Here is a 19,451-nt window from a genome sequence, read left to right as displayed (position 1 = left end):
GTAGAAGGGTTTGGAGCCGCGGTCGTTGCGGACCTGCCACCAGTGGTCGTTGGTCTTGGCCAGCAGGACGTAGCGCTCGTTGGGTTTGATGGAGACCAGAACCCCGTCCCGACCCTGGTACTCGTACTCAAACTCCACCAGGACCAGACCCAGACCTGCAGGACACACCAGAGTCCAGCTAGAGCTTCCAGACAATGGACAGCACTGAAACAGCTAATATCATGTCTGACACTACTTCTACATGTAGCTAGCTAAACACGGATGCTACTGCTATTAGCTTCACTAAGGCAACTGTGGCTCAGACTGTTGTCAGCGCTACTGCTAGTGCTAATGCTATTGCTAATGCTGGTGCTGCGTTAAATACTACTGCTAACATCATTTTAGCTTTAATGACATAATTTCTTTTGCTAAGACCAGTGCTAATGCTAATGTTAGTGCTGCGTTAAATACTACTGCTAACATCATTTTAGCTTTAATGACATAATTTCTTTTGCTAAGACCGGTGCTAATGCTAATGCTAGTGCTGCGTTAAATTCTACTGTTAACATCATTTTAGCTTTAATGAAAGAACTTCTTTTGCTATGACCAGTGCTAATGTTAATGCTGATGCTAGTGCTGCATTAAATGCTACTGCTAACATCATTTTAGCTTTAATGACATAACCTCTTATGCTAAGACCAGTGCTAATGCTAATGCTAGTGCTTCGTTAAATACTACTGCTAAGATCATTTTAGCTTTAATGACATAACTTCTTTTGCTAAGACCAGTGCTAATGCTAATGCTAGTGCTTTGTTAAATACTACTGCTAACATCATTTTAGCTTTAATGACATAATTTCTTTTGCTAAGACCGGTGCTAATGCTAATGCTAGTGTTGTGTTAAATACTACTGCTAACATCATTTTAGCTTTAATGAAAGAACTTCTTTTACTAAGACCAGTGCTAATGCTAATGCCAGTGCTGTGTTAAATACTACTGCTAACATCATTTTAGCTTTAATGAAAGAACTTCTTTTGCTAAGACCAGTGCTAATGCTAATGTTAGTGCTGTGTTAAATACTACTGCAAACATCATTTTAGCTTTAATGACATAATTTCTTTTGCTAAGACCAGTGCTAATGCTAATGCTAACACTAGTGCTGCATTAAATACTACTGCTAACATCATTTTAGCTTTAATGACAAAACTTGTTGTGCTAAGACCAGTGCTAATGCTAACGCTAGTGTTGTGTGAAATACTACTGTTAACATCATTTTAGCTTTAATGACAAAACTTGTTTTGCTAATACCAGTGCTAATGCTAATGCTAGTGCTGTGTTAAATACTACTGCTAACATCATTTTAGCTTTAATGACAAAACTTCTTTGGCTAAGACCAGTGCTAATGCTAATGCTAGTGCTGTGTTAAATATTTATTGCTAACATCATTTTAGCATTAACGACATAACTTCTTTTGTTAAGAGCAGTGCAAATGCTAACGCTAGTGCTGTGTTAAATACTTCTGCTAGCATCATTTTAGCTTTAATGACATAACTACTTTTGCTAAGACCAGTGCTAATGCTAATGGTAGTGCTTCGTTAAATACTACTGCTAAGATCATTTTAGCTTTAATGACATAACTTCTTTTGCTAAGACCAGTGCTAATGCTAATGCTAGTGCTTTGTTAAATACTACTGCTAACATCATTTTAGCTTTAATGACATAATTTCTTTTGCTAAGACCAGTGCTAATGCTATTGCTAATGAAAGTGCTGCGTTAAATACTACTGCTAACATCATTTTAGCTTTAATGACATAATTTCTTTTGCTAAGACCAGTGCTAATGCTAATGTTAGTGCTGCGTTAAATACTACTGCTAACATCATTTTAGCTTTAATGACATAATTTCTTTTGCTAGGACTGGTGCTAATGCTAATGCTAGTGCTGTGTTAAATTCTACTGCTAACATCATTTTAGCTTTAATGAAAGAACTTCTTTTGCTATGACCAGTGCTAATGTTAATGCTGATGCTAGTGCTGCATTAAATGCTACTGCTAACATCATTTTAGCTTTAATGACATAACCTCTTATGCTAAGACCAGTGCTAATGCTAATGCTAGTGCTTCGTTAAATACTACTGCTAAGATCATTTTAGCTTTAATGACATAACTTCTTTTGCTAAGACCAGTGCTAATGCTAATGCTAGTGCTTTGTTAAATACTACTGCTAACATCATTTTAGCTTTAATGACATAATTTCTTTTGCTAAGACCGGTGCTAATGCTAATGCTAGTGTTGTGTTAAATACTACTGCTAACATCATTTTAGCTTTAATGAAAGAACTTCTTTTGCTAAGACCAGTGCTAATGCTAATGCCAGTGCTGTGTTAAATACTACTGCTAACATCATTTTAGCTTTAATGAAAGAACTTCTTTTGCTAAGACCAGTGCTATTGCTAATGCTAGTGCTGCATTAAATACTACTGCTAACATCATTTTAGCTTTAATGACATAATTTCTTTTGCTAAGACCAGTGCTAATGCTAATGCTAACACTAGTGCTGCATTAAATACTACTGTTAACATCATTTTAGCTTTAATGACAAAACTTGTTGTGCTAAGACCAGTGCTAATGCTAACGCTAGTGTTGTGTGAAATACTACTGTTAACATCATTTTAGCTTTAATGACAAAACTTGTTTTGCTAATACCAGTGCTAATGCTAATGCTAGTGCTGTGTTAAATACTACTGCTAACATCATTTTAGCTTTAATGACAAAAATTCTTTGGCTAAGACCAGTGCTAATGCTAATGCTAGTGCTGTGTTAAATATTTATTGCTAACATCATTTTAGCATTAACGACATAACTTCTTTTGTTAAGAGCAGTGCAAATGCTAACGCTAGTGCTGTGTTAAATACTTCTGCTAGCATCATTTTAGCTTTAATGACATAACTACTTTTGCTAAGACCAGTGCTAATGCTAACACTAGTGCTGTGTTAAATACTTATTGCTAATATCATTTTAGCGTTAATGACATAACTTCTTTTGCTAAGACCAGTGCTAATGCTAACGCTAGTGCTGTGTTAAATACTACTGCTAACATCATTTTAGCATTAATGACATAACTTCTTTTGCTAAGACCAGTGCTAATGCCAATGCTAGTGCTGTGTTAAATACTTATTGCTAACATCATTTTAGCATTAATGACATAACTTCTTTTGCTAAGACCAGTGCTAATGCTAACGCTAGTGCTGTGTTAAATACTACTGCTAACATCATTTTAGCTTTACTGACAGAACTTGTTTTGTTAAGACCAGTGCTAATGCTAATGCTAGCACTCTTCAAATGAGACTCACCTCTGCTGAGCAGGGATGAGGTTGTCGCCATGGTGACGACCCTGGGCTCCTCGGCCTCCGCCCCTCAGACAGTTTGGCAGGTCACTCTGAAGGTCAGAGGTCAGATGTGACCGTCAGTCTCCTGAAAAGACGATGAGGAAAATGAGTGTGGTTCTGTGTTTAGACGTTTGGAACGTGGACTTGTTAGAACCCAGTTTGTAAACGAAAGCAGAGTCTGAGTCTGAACCAACATGTGTTTTATAGAAACAAAAGAAACAGGTTTACAGACGGACCACGTGGACCTCTGAAGGTTCTGTTGGTACCGTTAGCATCCAGGTTCATCAGAATGAGTTTACACTGGACCTGGACCTGAACCTGGACCTGGACCTGGACCTGGACCTGGACCAGGACCTGAGCCTTAACCTGAACCTGAACCTAAACCTGGACCTGGACCTGGACCTGGACCTGGACCTGGACCTGGACAAGGACCTGGACCTGGACCTGCCCTGATGCCGGTTTCAACATTAAAATAAAAAAAGAGCAAAACCATTGAAACCAGTGAAAGGACTCAAAGCTGCAGCTGAACCACGTCAGTGGAGGAAAGTTGAACTCAGAGGAACGACAGGAATGTTGTCCTCCTGTCGGAACACGTCCACAGCGGAGACAACTGACACACACACACCTGTCCACCAACCAGACGTCCACCTTCACCTGTCCACCAACCAGACGTCCACCTTCACCTGTCCACCAACCAGACGTCCACCTTCACCTGTCCACCAACCAGACGTCCACGTTCAGCAGAGCTCATTGAAGGAACGCCTTAACCGTCCCATGATCCGGGTCACACCTGTACCGGGTCCACCTGAAGCCCAGACCTGTACCGGGTCCCCCTGAAGCCCAGGGTGTGTTCTGCTGGTTCTGGTTGGACTGGAGCGAGTCACATGACTCATGCCTGGCTCCGTGAAGAACGGACCGCTGTTCTGATGAAACAGGGTCCACTCACAGGATCTAACCCTCGTCGTCCTGGACCAGGTCTAGACCGGGTCTGGACCCAGTGTGTGCTTCAGAACAATAGCAGGAGGCTGATCTCAGACCTGCTCTGTTTACGGAGGGAAGTGTCGGCACTTCCTGTCCCACAGGCCCCGCCCACCCAGAGCTGTAAAAATACTACAGACCACTCAGACTCCGCCCACCAGGAAACCGCTCTGAGGGTCTGATCCAGACTCCCAGGTCCACGTTCCCTGAGACCAGGGAACTTTTACCCTCCAGAACTATAGTGGACTGAACCAGACCTGGACCAGACCTGAACCAGACCTGGACCACACCTAAACCCGACCTGAACCAGACCTGGGGTCAAAGTCCAGTTTTCACATTAAGTGTGTTTATGGTCATGTGATCAGTGTCATGTGATCAGTGTCATGTGACTCATCGCTGAGCTGTAGTCGTTGACATCATTGATGATTATAGTGACGTTAGCGCAAGTTTACTCTTACACACATGCTCTTGTCGTTGTATGCTGTTGTCGGTGTTGCTGTTGTTGTTGCCATTGTCGTTGCTGCTGTTGTCATTGCTATTTTCATTGTTGCCATTGTCATTGTTGTTGTTGTCATTGTTGTTGCTGTTGTCGTTGTTGCTGTTGTCGTTGTTGCTGTCGTCGTTGTCATTGTTGCTGTTGTCATTGTTGTTATTGTCATTGTTGCTGCTGATGCCGTTGTTGTTGTCATTGTTGTTGCTGTTGTCATTGTTGTTGTCATTGTTGCTGTTGTCATTGTTGCTGCTGTTGTCGTTGTTGTTGCTGTTGTCATTGTCATTGTTGCTGCTGTTGTCATTGTTGCCATTGTCATTGTTGCTGTTGTCATTGCCGTTGTCATTGTTGCTGTTGTAATTGTCATTGCTGTTGTCATTGTTGCTGCTGTCATTGTTGTTGCTGTTGCCGGGGTGGATGTCATGGACTGAAAACCCATTTTCCATCCAAACCAGACTGTGTGGTTGCGTTGCCACCTCTGTGTGTGTGTGTGTGTTTCCTGTCTTTGTGCAGAACAATAGTGAGACTTCAGTTGTCGGTCAGTTTTTCTGCTTCACATCTGTTCACACTTTTATCTATAAAAGACGTTTCATTATGGATGAAATCATTTCTTGTACAAGTTGGACATTAGTTTTGTCTGTTTCCATCAACAGCAAAAACAAAACGTTTCAGTTCAATTCAGAAGGAAACAGATGAAGAGAAGCAACGTGGACAAGATGTCCATCAGGTCTAGTTCTGTCCAACAGCATGAACCCCACACCTGAAGGCAACGAGACGCAACGAGACAAAACGAAACAAAACGAGACAAAATGAGACAAAACAAGATGGTTTGGACCAAAACACAAAGCAACACAACAAACACCCCTGTTTCCATGGAGATGTAAACATCCATCCACCATGTCCATGAAACACATTTAAAACACAGTTGAAACAGTTGAAACAAAGTTGAAACACAGTTGAAACAGTTGAAACACAGCTGAAACACAGTTGAAACAGTTGAAACACAGTTGAAACACAGTTGAAACACAGCTGAAACACAGTTGAAACAGTTGAAACACAATTGAAACACAGTTGAACCACAGTTGAAACAGTTGAAACACAGCTGAAACACAATTGAACCACAGCTGAAACAGTTGAAACACAGCTGAAACACAGTTGAACCACAGCTGAAACAGTTGAAACACAGCTGAAACAGTTGAAACACAGCTGAAACACAGTTGAACCACAGCTGAAACATAGTTGAAACAGTAAAAACACAGTTGAAACACAGTTGAAACAGTTGAAACAGCTGAAACACAGTTGAAACAGTTGAAACAGCTGAAACACAGTTGAAACAGCTGAAACACACCTGAGCCAGGTGAATCTCTGATGCTGGAATGTAACCCTCCCCTCCCCCACAGCTGTGAACACCGCACAACCACACCCACAAAGACAAAAACTAACACACACACACACACACACACACACACAAAGACAAAAACTAACACACACACACACACACACACACACACACACAAAGACAAAAACTAACACACACACACACACACAAAGACAAAAACTAACACACACACACACACAAAGACAAAAACTAACACACACACACACACAAAGACAAAAACTAACACACACACACACACACAAAGACACACACACTCTGACCACAGTGTGTGAAAAAATAACTCCATGTGTCAATCATCAAACCGACCTCGAGGCCTTGTGGTGGGACACGCCCCGTCGACCAATCAGAGGAGCAGCTGCTCTTAAAGGAACAGTCACCAGAAAACGAAGCACAAACGAGCTGAAGCTGCTGATGAGTCATGTGACTGCGACCAGCTGACCTTTACCCCCTGAGCCCAGGTGTGGCCGCAAAGACTATTAAACAGAAGAATAAACAGCGGAGAAGAAGGAGGAGAAGGAGGAGGAGGAGGAGGAGGAGAAGAAGAAGGAGAAGAAGAAGGAGGAGGAGATGAACTAGCCCAGATATGGTGACAAACTAACAGCAGTTCCTCAGCCTGTGAGCTCCTAGAACATTTCTTCCACTCTGAGGTTTGGTCCACACCTGCTTCTACATGTGTGAGTGGACAGCAGCTGGACCACTGAACTTATTTGGACTTGTGGACATTTGAAACATTTGATCATTTCTGATTGTTTCTATGTGTGACGTGTTTAAAAGCCTGTTCTGGGTTTGTCTCAGATGTCGTATAGATCAGCTCAGGTGTTGTGATCAGACAGTTTCAAACTCCTGTGGAAGTCCATCTGTCCTCAGTCTGAAGAAAGACCTCCACCCAAACCTCAGAGTGGAAGAAATGTTCTAGGAGCTCACAGGCTGAGGAACTGCTGTTAGTTTGTCAGCGTTAATTTGGGGATCCTGCACACCTCTGACTTTTTGGATGTTCACCTCTTTTCATGAACCAGATATGGACCAGATATAGACCAGATATGGACCAGATATGGACCAGATATAGACCAGATATGGACCAGATACGGACCAGATATAGACCAGATATGGACCAGATATGGACCAGATATAGACCAGATATGGACCAGATATGGACCAGATATAGACCAGATATGGACCAGATACGGACCAGATATAGACCAGATATGGACCAGATATAGACCAGATATGGACCAGATACGGACCAGATATAGACCAGATATGGACCAGATATAGACCAGATATGGACCAGATATAGACCAGATATAGACCAGATATGAGTCAGATATGGACCAGATATAGACCAGATATGAGTCAGATATAGACCAGTTATAGACCAGATATGGACCAGATATAGACCAGATATGGACCAGATATAGACCAGATATGGACCAGATATGGACCAGATATAGACCAGATATGGACCAGATATAGACCAGATATGGACCAGATATGGACCAGATATGAGTCAGATATGGACCAGATATGAATCAGATATAGACCAGATATGGACCAGATATAGACCAGATATGGACCAGATATGAATTAGATATAGACCAGATATGGACCATATATTGAACAGATATGGACCAGATATGAATCAGATATAGACCAGATATGGACCAGATATAGACCAGATATGGACCAGATATAGACCAGATATGGACCAGATATGGACCAGATATAGACCAGATATGGACCAGATATAGACCAGATATGGACCAGATATGAGTCAGATATGGACCAGATATGAATCAGATATAGACCAGATATGGACCAGATATAGACCAGATATGGACCAGATATGACCAGATATGAATTAGATAGACCAGATATGGACCATATATTGAACAGATATGGACCAGATATGAATCAGATATAGACCAGATATGGACCAGATATAGACCAGATATGGACCAGATATGGACCAGATATAGACCAGATATGGACCAGATATGAATTAGATATAGACCAGATATGGACCATATATTGAACAGATATGGACCAGATATAGACCAGATATGGACCAGATATAGACCAGATATGGACCAGATATGGACCAGATATAGACCAGATATGGACCAGATATGAATTAGATATAGACCAGATATGGACCAGATATGAATTAGATATAGACCAGATATGGACCAGATAGCGGTCGAAATGAGTTTCCTCTGTAGGGTGTCTGGGCGCACCCTTAGGGATAGGGGGAGGAGCTCAGTCACCAGGGAGGAGCTCGGAGTAGAGCCGCTGCTCCTCCAGATCCAGAGGGGCCAGCTGAGGTGGATCGGGCATCTGTTTCAGATCCTCCTGGACGCCTCCCTGGGGAGGTGTTCCGGGCATATCCCACCGGAAGGAGACCTCGGGGAAGACCCAGGACACGTTGGAGAGACTATGTCTGTGGGCTGGACTGGGAACGCCTCCGGGTCCCCCTGGAAGAGCTGGAGGAGGAGTCTGGGGAGAGGGAAGTCTGGGCGTCCCTGCTTAGACTGTTACCCCCGCAACCCGGCCCCGGATAAGCGGAAGAGAATGGATGGATGGATGGACCGGATATAGACCGAATATGGACCAGATATAGACCAGATATGGACCAGATATAGACCAGATATGGACCAGATATGAATCAGATATAGACCAGATATGGACCAGATATGGACCAAATATAGACCAGATATGGACCAGATATGAATCAGATATAGACCAGATATGGACCAGATATAGACCAGAAATGGACCAAATATAGACCAGATATGGACCAGATATGAATCAGATATAGACCAGATATGGACCATATATAGAACAGATATGGACCAGATATGGACCAGATATAGACCAGAAATGGACCAAATATAGACCAGATATGGACCAGATATGAATCAGATATAGACCAGATATGGACCATATATAGAACAGATATGGACCAGATATGGACCAGATATAGACCAGATATGGACAGATATGGACCAGATATAGAACAGATATGGACCAGATATGGACCAGATATAGACCAGATATGGACCAGATACGGAACAGATATAGACCAGATATGGACCAGATATAGACCGGATATAAACCAGATATGGACCAGATATGAACCACATATAGACCAGATATACAACAGATATGGACAAGTATAGACCGGATATGGACCATTTGTGGCCCAGATGTGGACCATGTCTTGACCATGAACAATCCGGTTCTGGTTCTGGTTCTGACAGGAAGGACTAGAGACAGGGAGGACCAGGGACCCTTTCATGTGGGTCCTGTTGGTCCAAGTCTAGGTCTATGTTGAACACTTTATGTGGGTCCTGTTGGTCCAGGTCCAGGTCCAGGTCCAGGTCTATGTTGAACCCTTTCAGACTGTACTAAACCTTCTGTCATCTGTTTCTTCTTGAACTGGATCCAGTTAAAGCTGCAACCGACGACTTTAGACCAAGAACCAACAGAACCCACAGAACCGACAAAACCCACAGAACCTACAGAACCGACAAAACCAACAGAACCCACAGAACCAACAGAACCCACAGAACCTACAGAACCCACAGAACCAACAGAACCGACAAAACCCACAGAACCAACAGAACCCACAGAACCCACAGAACCAACAGGACACACAGAACCAACAGAACCGACAAAACCCACAGAACCTACAGAACCGACAAAACCAACAGAACCCACAGAACCAACAGAACCCACAGAACCTACAGAACCAACAGAACCGACAAAACCCACAGAACCAACAGAACCAACAGAACCCACAGAACCCATAGAACCAATAGGACACACAGAACCAACAGAACCGACAAAACCCACAGAACCAACAGAACCAACAGAACCCACAGAACCAACAGAACCAACAGAACCGACAAAACCCACAGAACCAACAGAACCAACAGAACCGACAAAACCAACAGAACCAACAGAACCCACAGAACCAACAGAACCAACAAAACCAACAGAACCAACAGAACCCACAGAACCAACAGAACCAACAAAACCAACAGAACCAACAGAACCCACAGAACCAACAGAACCCACAGAGCCAACAGAACTGACAAAACCCACAGAACCGACAAAACCCACAGAACCAACAGAACCAACAAATCCCACAGAACCAACAGAACTGACAAAACCCACAGAACCAACAGAACCGACAAAACTGACAGAACCAACAGAACCAACAGAAACGACAAAACCAACAGAACCAACAGAACCCACAGAACCGACAAAACCAACAGAACCCACAGAACCAACAGAACCGACAAAACCAACTGAAGTGACAGAACCAACAGAACACACAGAACTCAGGTCAACCAGAACCAGACTGAGAGCACAGTTCAACAGCAACACACACACACACACACACACACAGACACACACACGCACAGATATACACACACACAGACACACACACACACACAGATATATACACACACACACACACACATGCACAGATATATACACACACACACACACACACATGCACAGATATATACACACACACACACACACACGCAGACACACACACACGCAGACACACACACACAGATAAATACACACACACACGCAGACACACACACACACGCAGACACACACACAGATATATATACACACACACAGATACACACACACATGCAGACACACACACACACAGATATACACACACACACGCAGACACACACACAGATATATACACACACACACAGAGATACACACACACACACACACAGACACACACACACAGATACACACACACACATGCAGACACACACACAGATATATACACACACGCAGACACACACACACAGATATACACACACACACACAGACACACACACACACAGATATACACACACACACACAGACACACACACACACAGATATATACACACACACACACACAGATATACACACACACACATGCAGACACACACACACACACACAGATATACACACACACACACAGATTGATCAGCTTATTGATGATAGTTTTACCTGCTCTTAAAGTTCTGTCCACTCATCCTGTTCTGTGTTTGTTCTCTTCTGTTCTTCAAGTGGGCGAGCGTCATCCACTCAAACAGGTTCTGCTCTCTCTACCCCTCTGGCCCCGCCCCCTCTGTCCTGTCCCTCTCAGTGTGTGTCTCCGCCCCCTCCTGTGTCAGTTCTCAGGTGTGCACTGCCCTCTGCTGGTTGGCTGGAGGTGACACTGGGGTTCTGCTGGAGGTGACACTGGGGTTCTGCTGGAGGTGACACTGGGGTTCTGCTGGAGGGGTTCTGCTGGAGGTGACACTGGGGTTCTGCTGGAGGTGACACTGGGGTTCTGCTGGAGGTAACACTGGGGTTCTGCTGGAGGTGACACTGGGGTTCTGCTGGAGGTGACACTGGGGTTCTGCTGGAGGGGTTCTGCTGGAGGTGACACTGGGGTTCTGCTGGAGGTGACACTGGGGTTCTGCTGGAGGTGACACTGGGGTTCTGCTGGAGGGGTTCTGCTGGAGGTGACACTGGGGTTCTGCTGGAGGTGACACTGGGGTTCTGCTGGAGGGGTTCTGCTGGAGGTGACACTGGGGTTCTGCTGGAGGGGTTCTGCTGGAGGTGACACTGGGGTTCTGCTGCAGGTGACAGTGGGGTTCTGCTGGAGGTGACACTGGGGTTCTGCTGGAGGTAACACTGGGGTTCTGCTGGAGGTGACACTGGGGTTCTGCTGGAGGGGTTCTGCTGGAGGTGACACTGGGGTTCTGCTGGAGGTAACACTGGGGTTCTGCTGGAGGGGTTCTGCTGGAGGTAACACTGGGGTTCTGCTGGAGGGGTTCTGCTGGAGGTGACACTGGGGTTCTACTGGAGGTAACACTGGGGTTCTGCTGGAGGTGACACTGGGGTTCTGCTGGAGGTAACACTGGGGTTCTGCTGGAGGTGACACTGGGGTTCTGCTGGAGGTGACACTGGGGTTCTGCTGGAGGGGTTCTGCTGGAGGTGACACTGGGGTTCTGCTGGAGGTGACACTGGGGTTCTGCTGGAGGGGTTCTGCTGGAGGTGACACTGGGGTTCTGCTGGAGGTGACACTGGGGTTCTGCTGGAGGTGACACTGGGGTTCTGCTGGAGGGGTTCTGCTGGAGGTGACACTGGGGTTCTGCTGGAGGGGTTCTGCTGGAGGTGACACTGGGGTTCTGCTGGAGGTGACACTGGGGTTCTGCTGGAGGGGTTCTGCTGGAGGTGACACTGGGGTTCTGCTGGAGGTAACACTGGGGTTCTGCTGGAGGTGACACTGGGGTTCTGCTGGAGGGGTTCTGCTGGAGGTGACACTGGGGTTCTGCTGGAGGGGTTCTGCTGGAGGTGACACTGGGGTTCTGCTGGAGGTGACACTGGGGTTCTGCTGGAGGGGTTCTGCTGGAGGTGACACTGGGGTTCTGCTGGAGGTAACACTGGGGTTCTGCTGGAGGGGTTCTGCTGGAGGTGACACTGGGGTTCTGCTGGAGGGGTTCTGCTGGAGGTGACACTGGGGTTCTGCTGCAGGTGACACTGGGGTTCTGCTAGAGGTGACACTGGTGTTCTGCTGGAGGTAACACTGGGGTTCTGCTGGAGGGGTTCTGCTGGAGGTAACACTGGGGTTCTGCTGGAGGGGTTCTGCTGGAGGTGACACTGGGGTTCTGCTGGAGGTAACACTGGGGTTCTGCTGGAGGTGACACTGGGGTTCTGCTGGAGGTAACACTGGGGTTCTGCTGGAGGTGACACTGGGGTTCTGCTGGAGGTGACACTGGGGTTCTGCTGCAGGGCTTCGGTGTTCTCCAGTTCTTTCAGCTTCAGTTCAGAGTCAGATCAGAGTCGACTCTTTTTGCTCATTTTGTCAGAATTCAGATGGAACCTGAACTCACTTGTGTGGGACGTGCCTTCTGGATGTCAGTCTGTTTTAAACACAAAGATGAAGATTTCTTTGAACTTCAAAACTGAAGCTATTTTATTTGGTTTCTTCGTTACTGATTTGCCTGTTCAGAAACTGTTTATTCTTTTTCTCATTTCCTTATTCGCCACATGTCATGTACATGCCTGGAAATGTGCCAATCAGAACCCCAGCTGGGCGGGCTTTAAATCTGATTGACATCCTTCCTGGACACACTTAACCTTTGCACTAACCCTAAAGCTGTGAAGACTAAAGCCTTATGGGACGAGTTTAAGGTGTAATTATTTTATGTATTTATTTATGTATTTATTTATTTCTTCTCTTCTTGTTTATTCCTTTACTTGTATTTATTTCCTCTACTTACCTATTTATGCATTTGTATTTAATTTCTTCCTGCCTCACCTGGAACATTCTGTTTTGCTCCATGCCATGTTCTGCTCTGTGTGTTTATGCTGTTATGGAAATAAAGTATGAGAAAAAACAAAAAAAAAACCTGATGGGCAGAAAACAGACGTGGGGAGTCGGTCCCAGAGTCCACGTGGGCGGAGTCTGTTCCCAAACTGCAGGGGGCAGTGTGCCACAAACACATGTCTGCCGCAGTAACAAACTACAGAAGAAGAAGTGACCAGCAGCCTGTCCTCCACAGGTGAATGTGGGAGTTAGGGTTTAATCCAGTTCCAGATCCAGCTCACTCTGTCATTGGTCCGTGGGTCGTTTGGCCCCTCCCCCTTTGCTGGTCTGTTTGCCTTCACGGATCTGACCTGAAGGTTTGTCCAGGTTGTTTTTTTTTTTTTTTTTTTTTTTTGCCCATTCCTCCTCTTCCCTCCAGGAATCCTTCTCCACTCTGCTGTGGTGGTGGTCCTGGTGGTCCTGCTGGTCCTGCTGGTCCAGGTGGGCCCACTCATGCCAGTGCCTGTACTTCTGTACTTCTACCACCAGGTAAAAGAAGGTTCTTTCAAATGAATTCACCGTTTCTATCCTTCTAAACTATTCCCACAAAACACATACCAGTGTGGTTCGCTCCTTTTATCATCAGTCAGAAGAAAATGAAGATCATCTGTTTTGGTTCTTGTCCCTTTTCAGATATTTTCTGGCAAGATGTCAGTTTTTTTATTTGTCAAAATATAATTTCCAATTTTTCTTTTACTTATTCAAAAATATTGTTTGGTATCTGCTCATATCCTGCTAACAAATCAGATCAATATTACATAAACAGTTTAATTATATATTTGGCACAACATTCACAAATGTAAATTCTCAAGTCTCAAAACTTCTTTTTTAACTTTTAAAACTGAGCTTACCCAGTATATTTCAAACAGTCCATACTCTAAAAATAGAAAAGCGATCAAAACCGCTGATTTATGCAACAGATTTGAACTTTGTGTCATTTGATTTGTTTGTTTGTTTGTTTGTTTGTTTGTTTGTTTGTTTGTTTCCATGGTTTGTCCCCTGGTTCTTATTAGTCTGTTAATAGTACATTGTACAGGTCATGTCATTATTGTACTTTATACAACATTAAATCAAGAAATATATTGAAAAAAAATAAAACCTTCCACCACCAGGAGCTCCTGCATGTCGGCCATGTTGTCTGCACGTCTGTGTCAAACAGGTGCGGGAAGTTTCTGTTTGAGGTGAGCCGCACAAAGGGGTGTGGCTGTGAAAATGACATCACTGACCGCGTGAAGCCGCGCAGAGCGGGCTGATGCGGTCCAAATAAACCAGCATTTAACCAGTCTGGTCCACATTCACCTGGGTTTGGACACCTGGACCTGGTCTGATGAGGTTTGATGGGGTCTGATGAGGTCTGATGAGGTCTGATGGGGTCTGATGAGGTCTGATGTGGTCTGATGGGGTCTGATGAGGTCTGATGTGGTCTGATGAGGTCCGATGGGGTCTGATGAGGTCTGATGAGGTCCGATGGGATCTGATGTGGTCTGATGAGGTCTGATGGGGTCTGATGTGGTCTGATGAGGTCTGATGGGGTCTGATGGGGTCTGCATGTCAGAAAACACAGAGAAATGGATCAGATCATCCAGGACCATTTCACATGGGACCAGGTCCAGGACTGACCCCCGTACACGTAGAGGACTCCAGTCTGGACCAGATCATCTAGGACTGACTTTTCTGAGTCCAGATCCAGAATAAACAGACACTGGAGCCATTCTAGACCACATCAGACCACATCAGACCAGGTCTAGGTCCACTACAGACTGGAAAGGGTTCAGATGGAAACAATGAAAACTTCAACAAACTCAATAAAAAAAAGAAGAAAGTGACATTTATTCATTTTTGTTCAGGATCAAAATCTTTGACATTTCATTATTTTGTTGAAATATTTTTAATCAAATTTAAAAATAGAATCTTCCAGATGGTGGAGCTTGGCTCGGCTGGGTTTGGCTCAGCTGGGTTTGGCTCGGTTCGGCTCAGTTCGGCTCGGATCGGTGCTGGTTTTCAATAAGGCGCCTGACTCCTGTGATGCTGCGGTTACCGTGGTGACCCCATCACACCTGCATCCCTGGAACAGAGGAGGTGGAGCCTGAGTGGGTTTTAGTAAGAGGACAAACCTGATGGACAGCTGAATGGACCTATGGACCTGGCCCGGTTCCTCAGAGGTTCCAGCAGGTCGTTCCTGGGGATCTCAGGTAGGAGGGCCAGGGTTCCGTTCACGGCGTCGGCGCGGGCGAAGGACACCATCAGGTCCACGGTCCGGGCTCTGTCTGCGTCCGTCAGCTGATGCGGTGGGATGTTGTGTCTGGTGTTCTTCAGACGCCACTTGAAACGCTCAAACTCCTCCTTCTCCAGCTGATCCAGAGTTTCCATAAGAACCACTTTGACGTCTGAAAGATGGACGCCTCTGTCCAATCACAGGTTATTTCAGGGGTGTGGTCAGTAGAAGGGGGTGTGGTCAGTTGCTTGTCTCCTCTTTTGGTTCTTTCAGGTTCATCTGTTCTAATCTGATCATGGATGTTTTAGTGAAAACAGACAGATAGAACTGTAGAACTGTAGAACATAGATAGAACTGTAGAACCGTAGAACATAGATAGAACTGTAGAACTGTAGAACATAGACAGATAGAACTGTAGAACTGTAGAACATAGATAGAACTGTAGAACTGTAGAACATAGACAGATAGAACTGTAGAACTGTAGAACATAGATAGAACTGTAGAACATAGACAGATGGAACTGTAGAACATAGACAGATAAAACTGTAGAACTGTAGAACATAGACAGATAAAACTGTTGAACTGTAGAGAATAGACAGATAGAACTGTAGAACTGTAGAACATCGACAGATGGAACTGTAGAACTGTAGAACATAGATAGAACTGTAGAACTGTAGAACATAGACAGATAGAACTGTAGAACTGTAGAACATAGATAGAACTGTAGAATTGTAGAACATAGATAGAACTGTAGAACTGTAGAACATAGATAGAACTGTAGAACATAGACAGATGGAACTGTAGAACATAGACAGATAAAACTGTAGAACTGTAGAACATAGACAGATAAAACTGTTGAACTGTAGAGCATAGACAGATAGAACTGTAGAACTGTAGAACATCGACAGATGCAACTGTAGAACTGTAGAACATAGACAGACAAAACTGTAGAACTGTAGAACATAGAACTGTAGAACTGTAGAACATAGAAAGATAGAACTGTAGAACATAGATAGAACTGTAGAACTGTAGAACATAGACAGATAAAACTGTAGAACTGTTGAACATAGACAGATAGAACTGTAGAACTGTAGAACATCGACAGATGGAACTGTAGAACTGTAGAACATAGACAGATGAAACTGTAGAACTGTAGAGCATAGAACTGTAGAACTGTAGAACATAGACAGATAGAACTGTAGAACATAGAAAGATAGAACTGTAGAACATAGATAGAACTGTAGAACTGTAGAACATAGACAGATAGAACTGTAGAACTGTAGAACATAGATAGAACTGTAGAACTGTAGAACATAGACAGATGGAACTGTAGAACTGTAGAACATAGACAGATAGAACTGTAGAACTGTAGAACATAGACAGATAAAACTGTAGAACTGTAGAACATAGACAGATAAAACTGTTGAACTGTAGAACATCGACAGATGGAACTGTAGAACTGTAGAACATAGACAGACGAAACTGTAGAACTGTAGAACATAGAACTGTAGAACATAGACAGATAGAACTATAGAACATAGAAAGATAGAACTGTAGAACATAGATAGAACTGTAGAACTATAGAACATAGACAGATAGAACTGTAGAACATAGATAGAACTGTAGAACTGTAGAACATAGACAGATAAAACTGTAGAACTGTTGAACATAGACAGATAGAACTGTAGAACTGTAGAACATCGACAGATGGAACTGTAGAACTGTAGAACATAGACAGATGAAACTGTAGAACTGTAGAGCATAGAACTGTAGAACTGTAGAACATAGACAGATAGAACTGTAGAACATAGAAAGATAGAACTGTAGAACATAGATAGAACTGTAGAACTGTAGAACATAGACAGATAGAACTGTAGAACTGTAGAACATAGATAGAACTGTAGAACTGTAGAACATAGACAGATGGAACTGTAGAACTGTAGAACATAGACAGATAGAACTGTAGAACTGTAGAACATAGACAGATAAAACTGTAGAACTGTAGAACATAGACAGATAAAACTGTTGAACTGTAGAACATCGACAGATGGAACTGTAGAACTGTAGAACATAGACAGACGAAACTGTAGAACTGTAGAACATAGAACTGTAGAACATAGACAGATAGAACTGTAGAACATAGAAAGATAGAACTGTAGAACATAGATAGAACTGTAGAACTATAGAACATAGACAGATAGAACTGTAGAACTGTAGAACATAGATAGAACTGTAGAACTGTAGAACATAGACAGATGGAACTGTAGAACATAGACAGACGAAACTGTAGAACTGTAGAACATAGACAGATGGAACTGTAGAACTGTAGAACATAGACAGACGAAACTGTAGAACTGTAGAACATAGATAGAACTGTAGAACTGTAGAACATAGACAGATAGAACTGTAGAACTGTAGAACATAGACAGATAGAACTGTAGAACTGTAGAACATAGACAGACGAAACTGTAGAACTGTAGAACATAGACAGATAGAACTGTAGAACTGTAGAACATAGACAGACGAAACTGTAGAACTGTAGAACATAGACAGATAGAACTGTAGAACAGTAGAACATAGACAGATGGAACTGTAGAACATAGATAGAACTGTAGAACTGTAGAACATAGACAGATAGAACTGTAGAACCGTAGAACATAGATCGAACTGTAGAACTGTAGAACATAGACAGTCTTAGATCTAACTCGGGTGTGAAGATGCCTTCACTGTCTGTTGGATGTGTCAGAACCTGCCGAACTGGTAGGGTGGTCTAGTATTCCACACACACACACACACACACACACACACACACACACGTATGATGTGTGTATAATCTGAGCCTAATGCACAGTATGTTCTAGAAACAAAGCAACCAGTTCTGCAGGAACAGTGAACAAGAGATGGTGTGTGTGTGTGTGTGTGTGTGTGTGTGTGTGTGTGTGTGTGTGCGTGTGTGTGTGTGTGTGTGTGTAGAATACTAGACACCCCCCCCGTCCCATAAATCCATCCACTGGACTCTGGTCTGGCTGGTTCCTGTTGAATCCTCTAACATCTGCTTCTGCTCAGAACCCTGTAGAACCATCTAGAACCATCTAGAACCCTGCAGAACCATAAAAAACAACCAAAGTATGAGGAACTACTCACTGAGGGAAGTCTGCCGCCATCGCTGTCAGAAGAAGAAGAGGAGGAAGTGTATGGGCGGGGCCTGATCTTCCGGTGGGTGTGGCTCTGTAGTGCCCCGGGCTCGTGTTACTTCTGTTTGTTTTTTTTAAACCAGTCAGTGAAAATGTTTATGTGTGTATGTGCTTATGTGTTTATATGTTTATGTGTGTATATGCTTATATGTTTATGTGTGTATGTGCTTATGTGTTTATATGTTTATGTGTGTATATGCTTATGTGTGTATGTGTGTATATGCTTATGTGTTTATGTGTTTATGTGTGTATATGCTTATGTGTGTATGTGTGTATATGCTTATGTGTTTATGTGTGTATGTGCTTATGTGTTTATATGTTTATGTGTGTATATGCTTATGTGTGTATGTGCTTATGTGTTTATATGTTTATGTGTGTATATGCTTATGTGTGTATGTGTGTATGTGCTTATGTGTTTATATGTTTA

General features: G+C 43.6%; 1 protein-coding gene and 1 long non-coding RNA gene across 7 annotated transcripts; both read right to left on the bottom strand.

Moving 5' to 3' along the window:
- Positions 1 to 6: 6 nt before the first annotated feature.
- Positions 7 to 11,398, bottom strand: LOC115423665 (uncharacterized). Its single transcript, XR_003935995.1, has 3 exons — positions 11,266 to 11,398; positions 3,329 to 3,449; positions 7 to 155 (listed from the first exon to the last, which is right to left on the bottom strand). It is a non-coding gene; the product is annotated as an uncharacterized LOC115423665 (long non-coding RNA).
- Positions 11,399 to 15,416: 4,018 nt separating this feature from the next.
- On the bottom strand, positions 15,417 to 19,016 carry LOC115423663 (uncharacterized). Of its 6 annotated transcripts, none has more exons than XR_003935994.1 (3): positions 18,975 to 19,010; positions 15,751 to 16,119; positions 15,417 to 15,680 (listed from the first exon to the last, which is right to left on the bottom strand). XR_003935994.1 is itself a non-coding variant. In XM_030140599.1 (3 exons), the coding sequence occupies exons 1-3, from the start codon at positions 18,992 to 18,994 to the stop codon at positions 15,667 to 15,669; spliced, it is 303 nt and encodes a 100-aa protein (XP_029996459.1). In that variant the 5' UTR covers positions 18,995 to 19,016; the 3' UTR covers positions 15,417 to 15,666. The 6 variants fall into 6 exon arrangements, 3 of the variants coding, with proteins under 3 accessions (XP_029996459.1, XP_029996458.1, XP_029996457.1); XM_030140599.1 differs by having other exon boundaries at positions 15,751 to 16,019; positions 18,975 to 19,016; XM_030140598.1 differs by having other exon boundaries at positions 15,759 to 16,019; positions 18,975 to 19,016.
- Positions 19,017 to 19,451: the final 435 nt, after the last annotated feature.

Source organism: Sphaeramia orbicularis, chromosome 8 (assembly GCF_902148855.1).
Source record: "Sphaeramia orbicularis chromosome 8, fSphaOr1.1, whole genome shotgun sequence".
Taxonomy (NCBI): domain Eukaryota; kingdom Metazoa; phylum Chordata; class Actinopteri; order Kurtiformes; family Apogonidae; genus Sphaeramia; species Sphaeramia orbicularis.
Note: the sequence above shows the minus strand (reverse complement) of the source record. Positions and strands in the feature narration are given on the sequence as shown.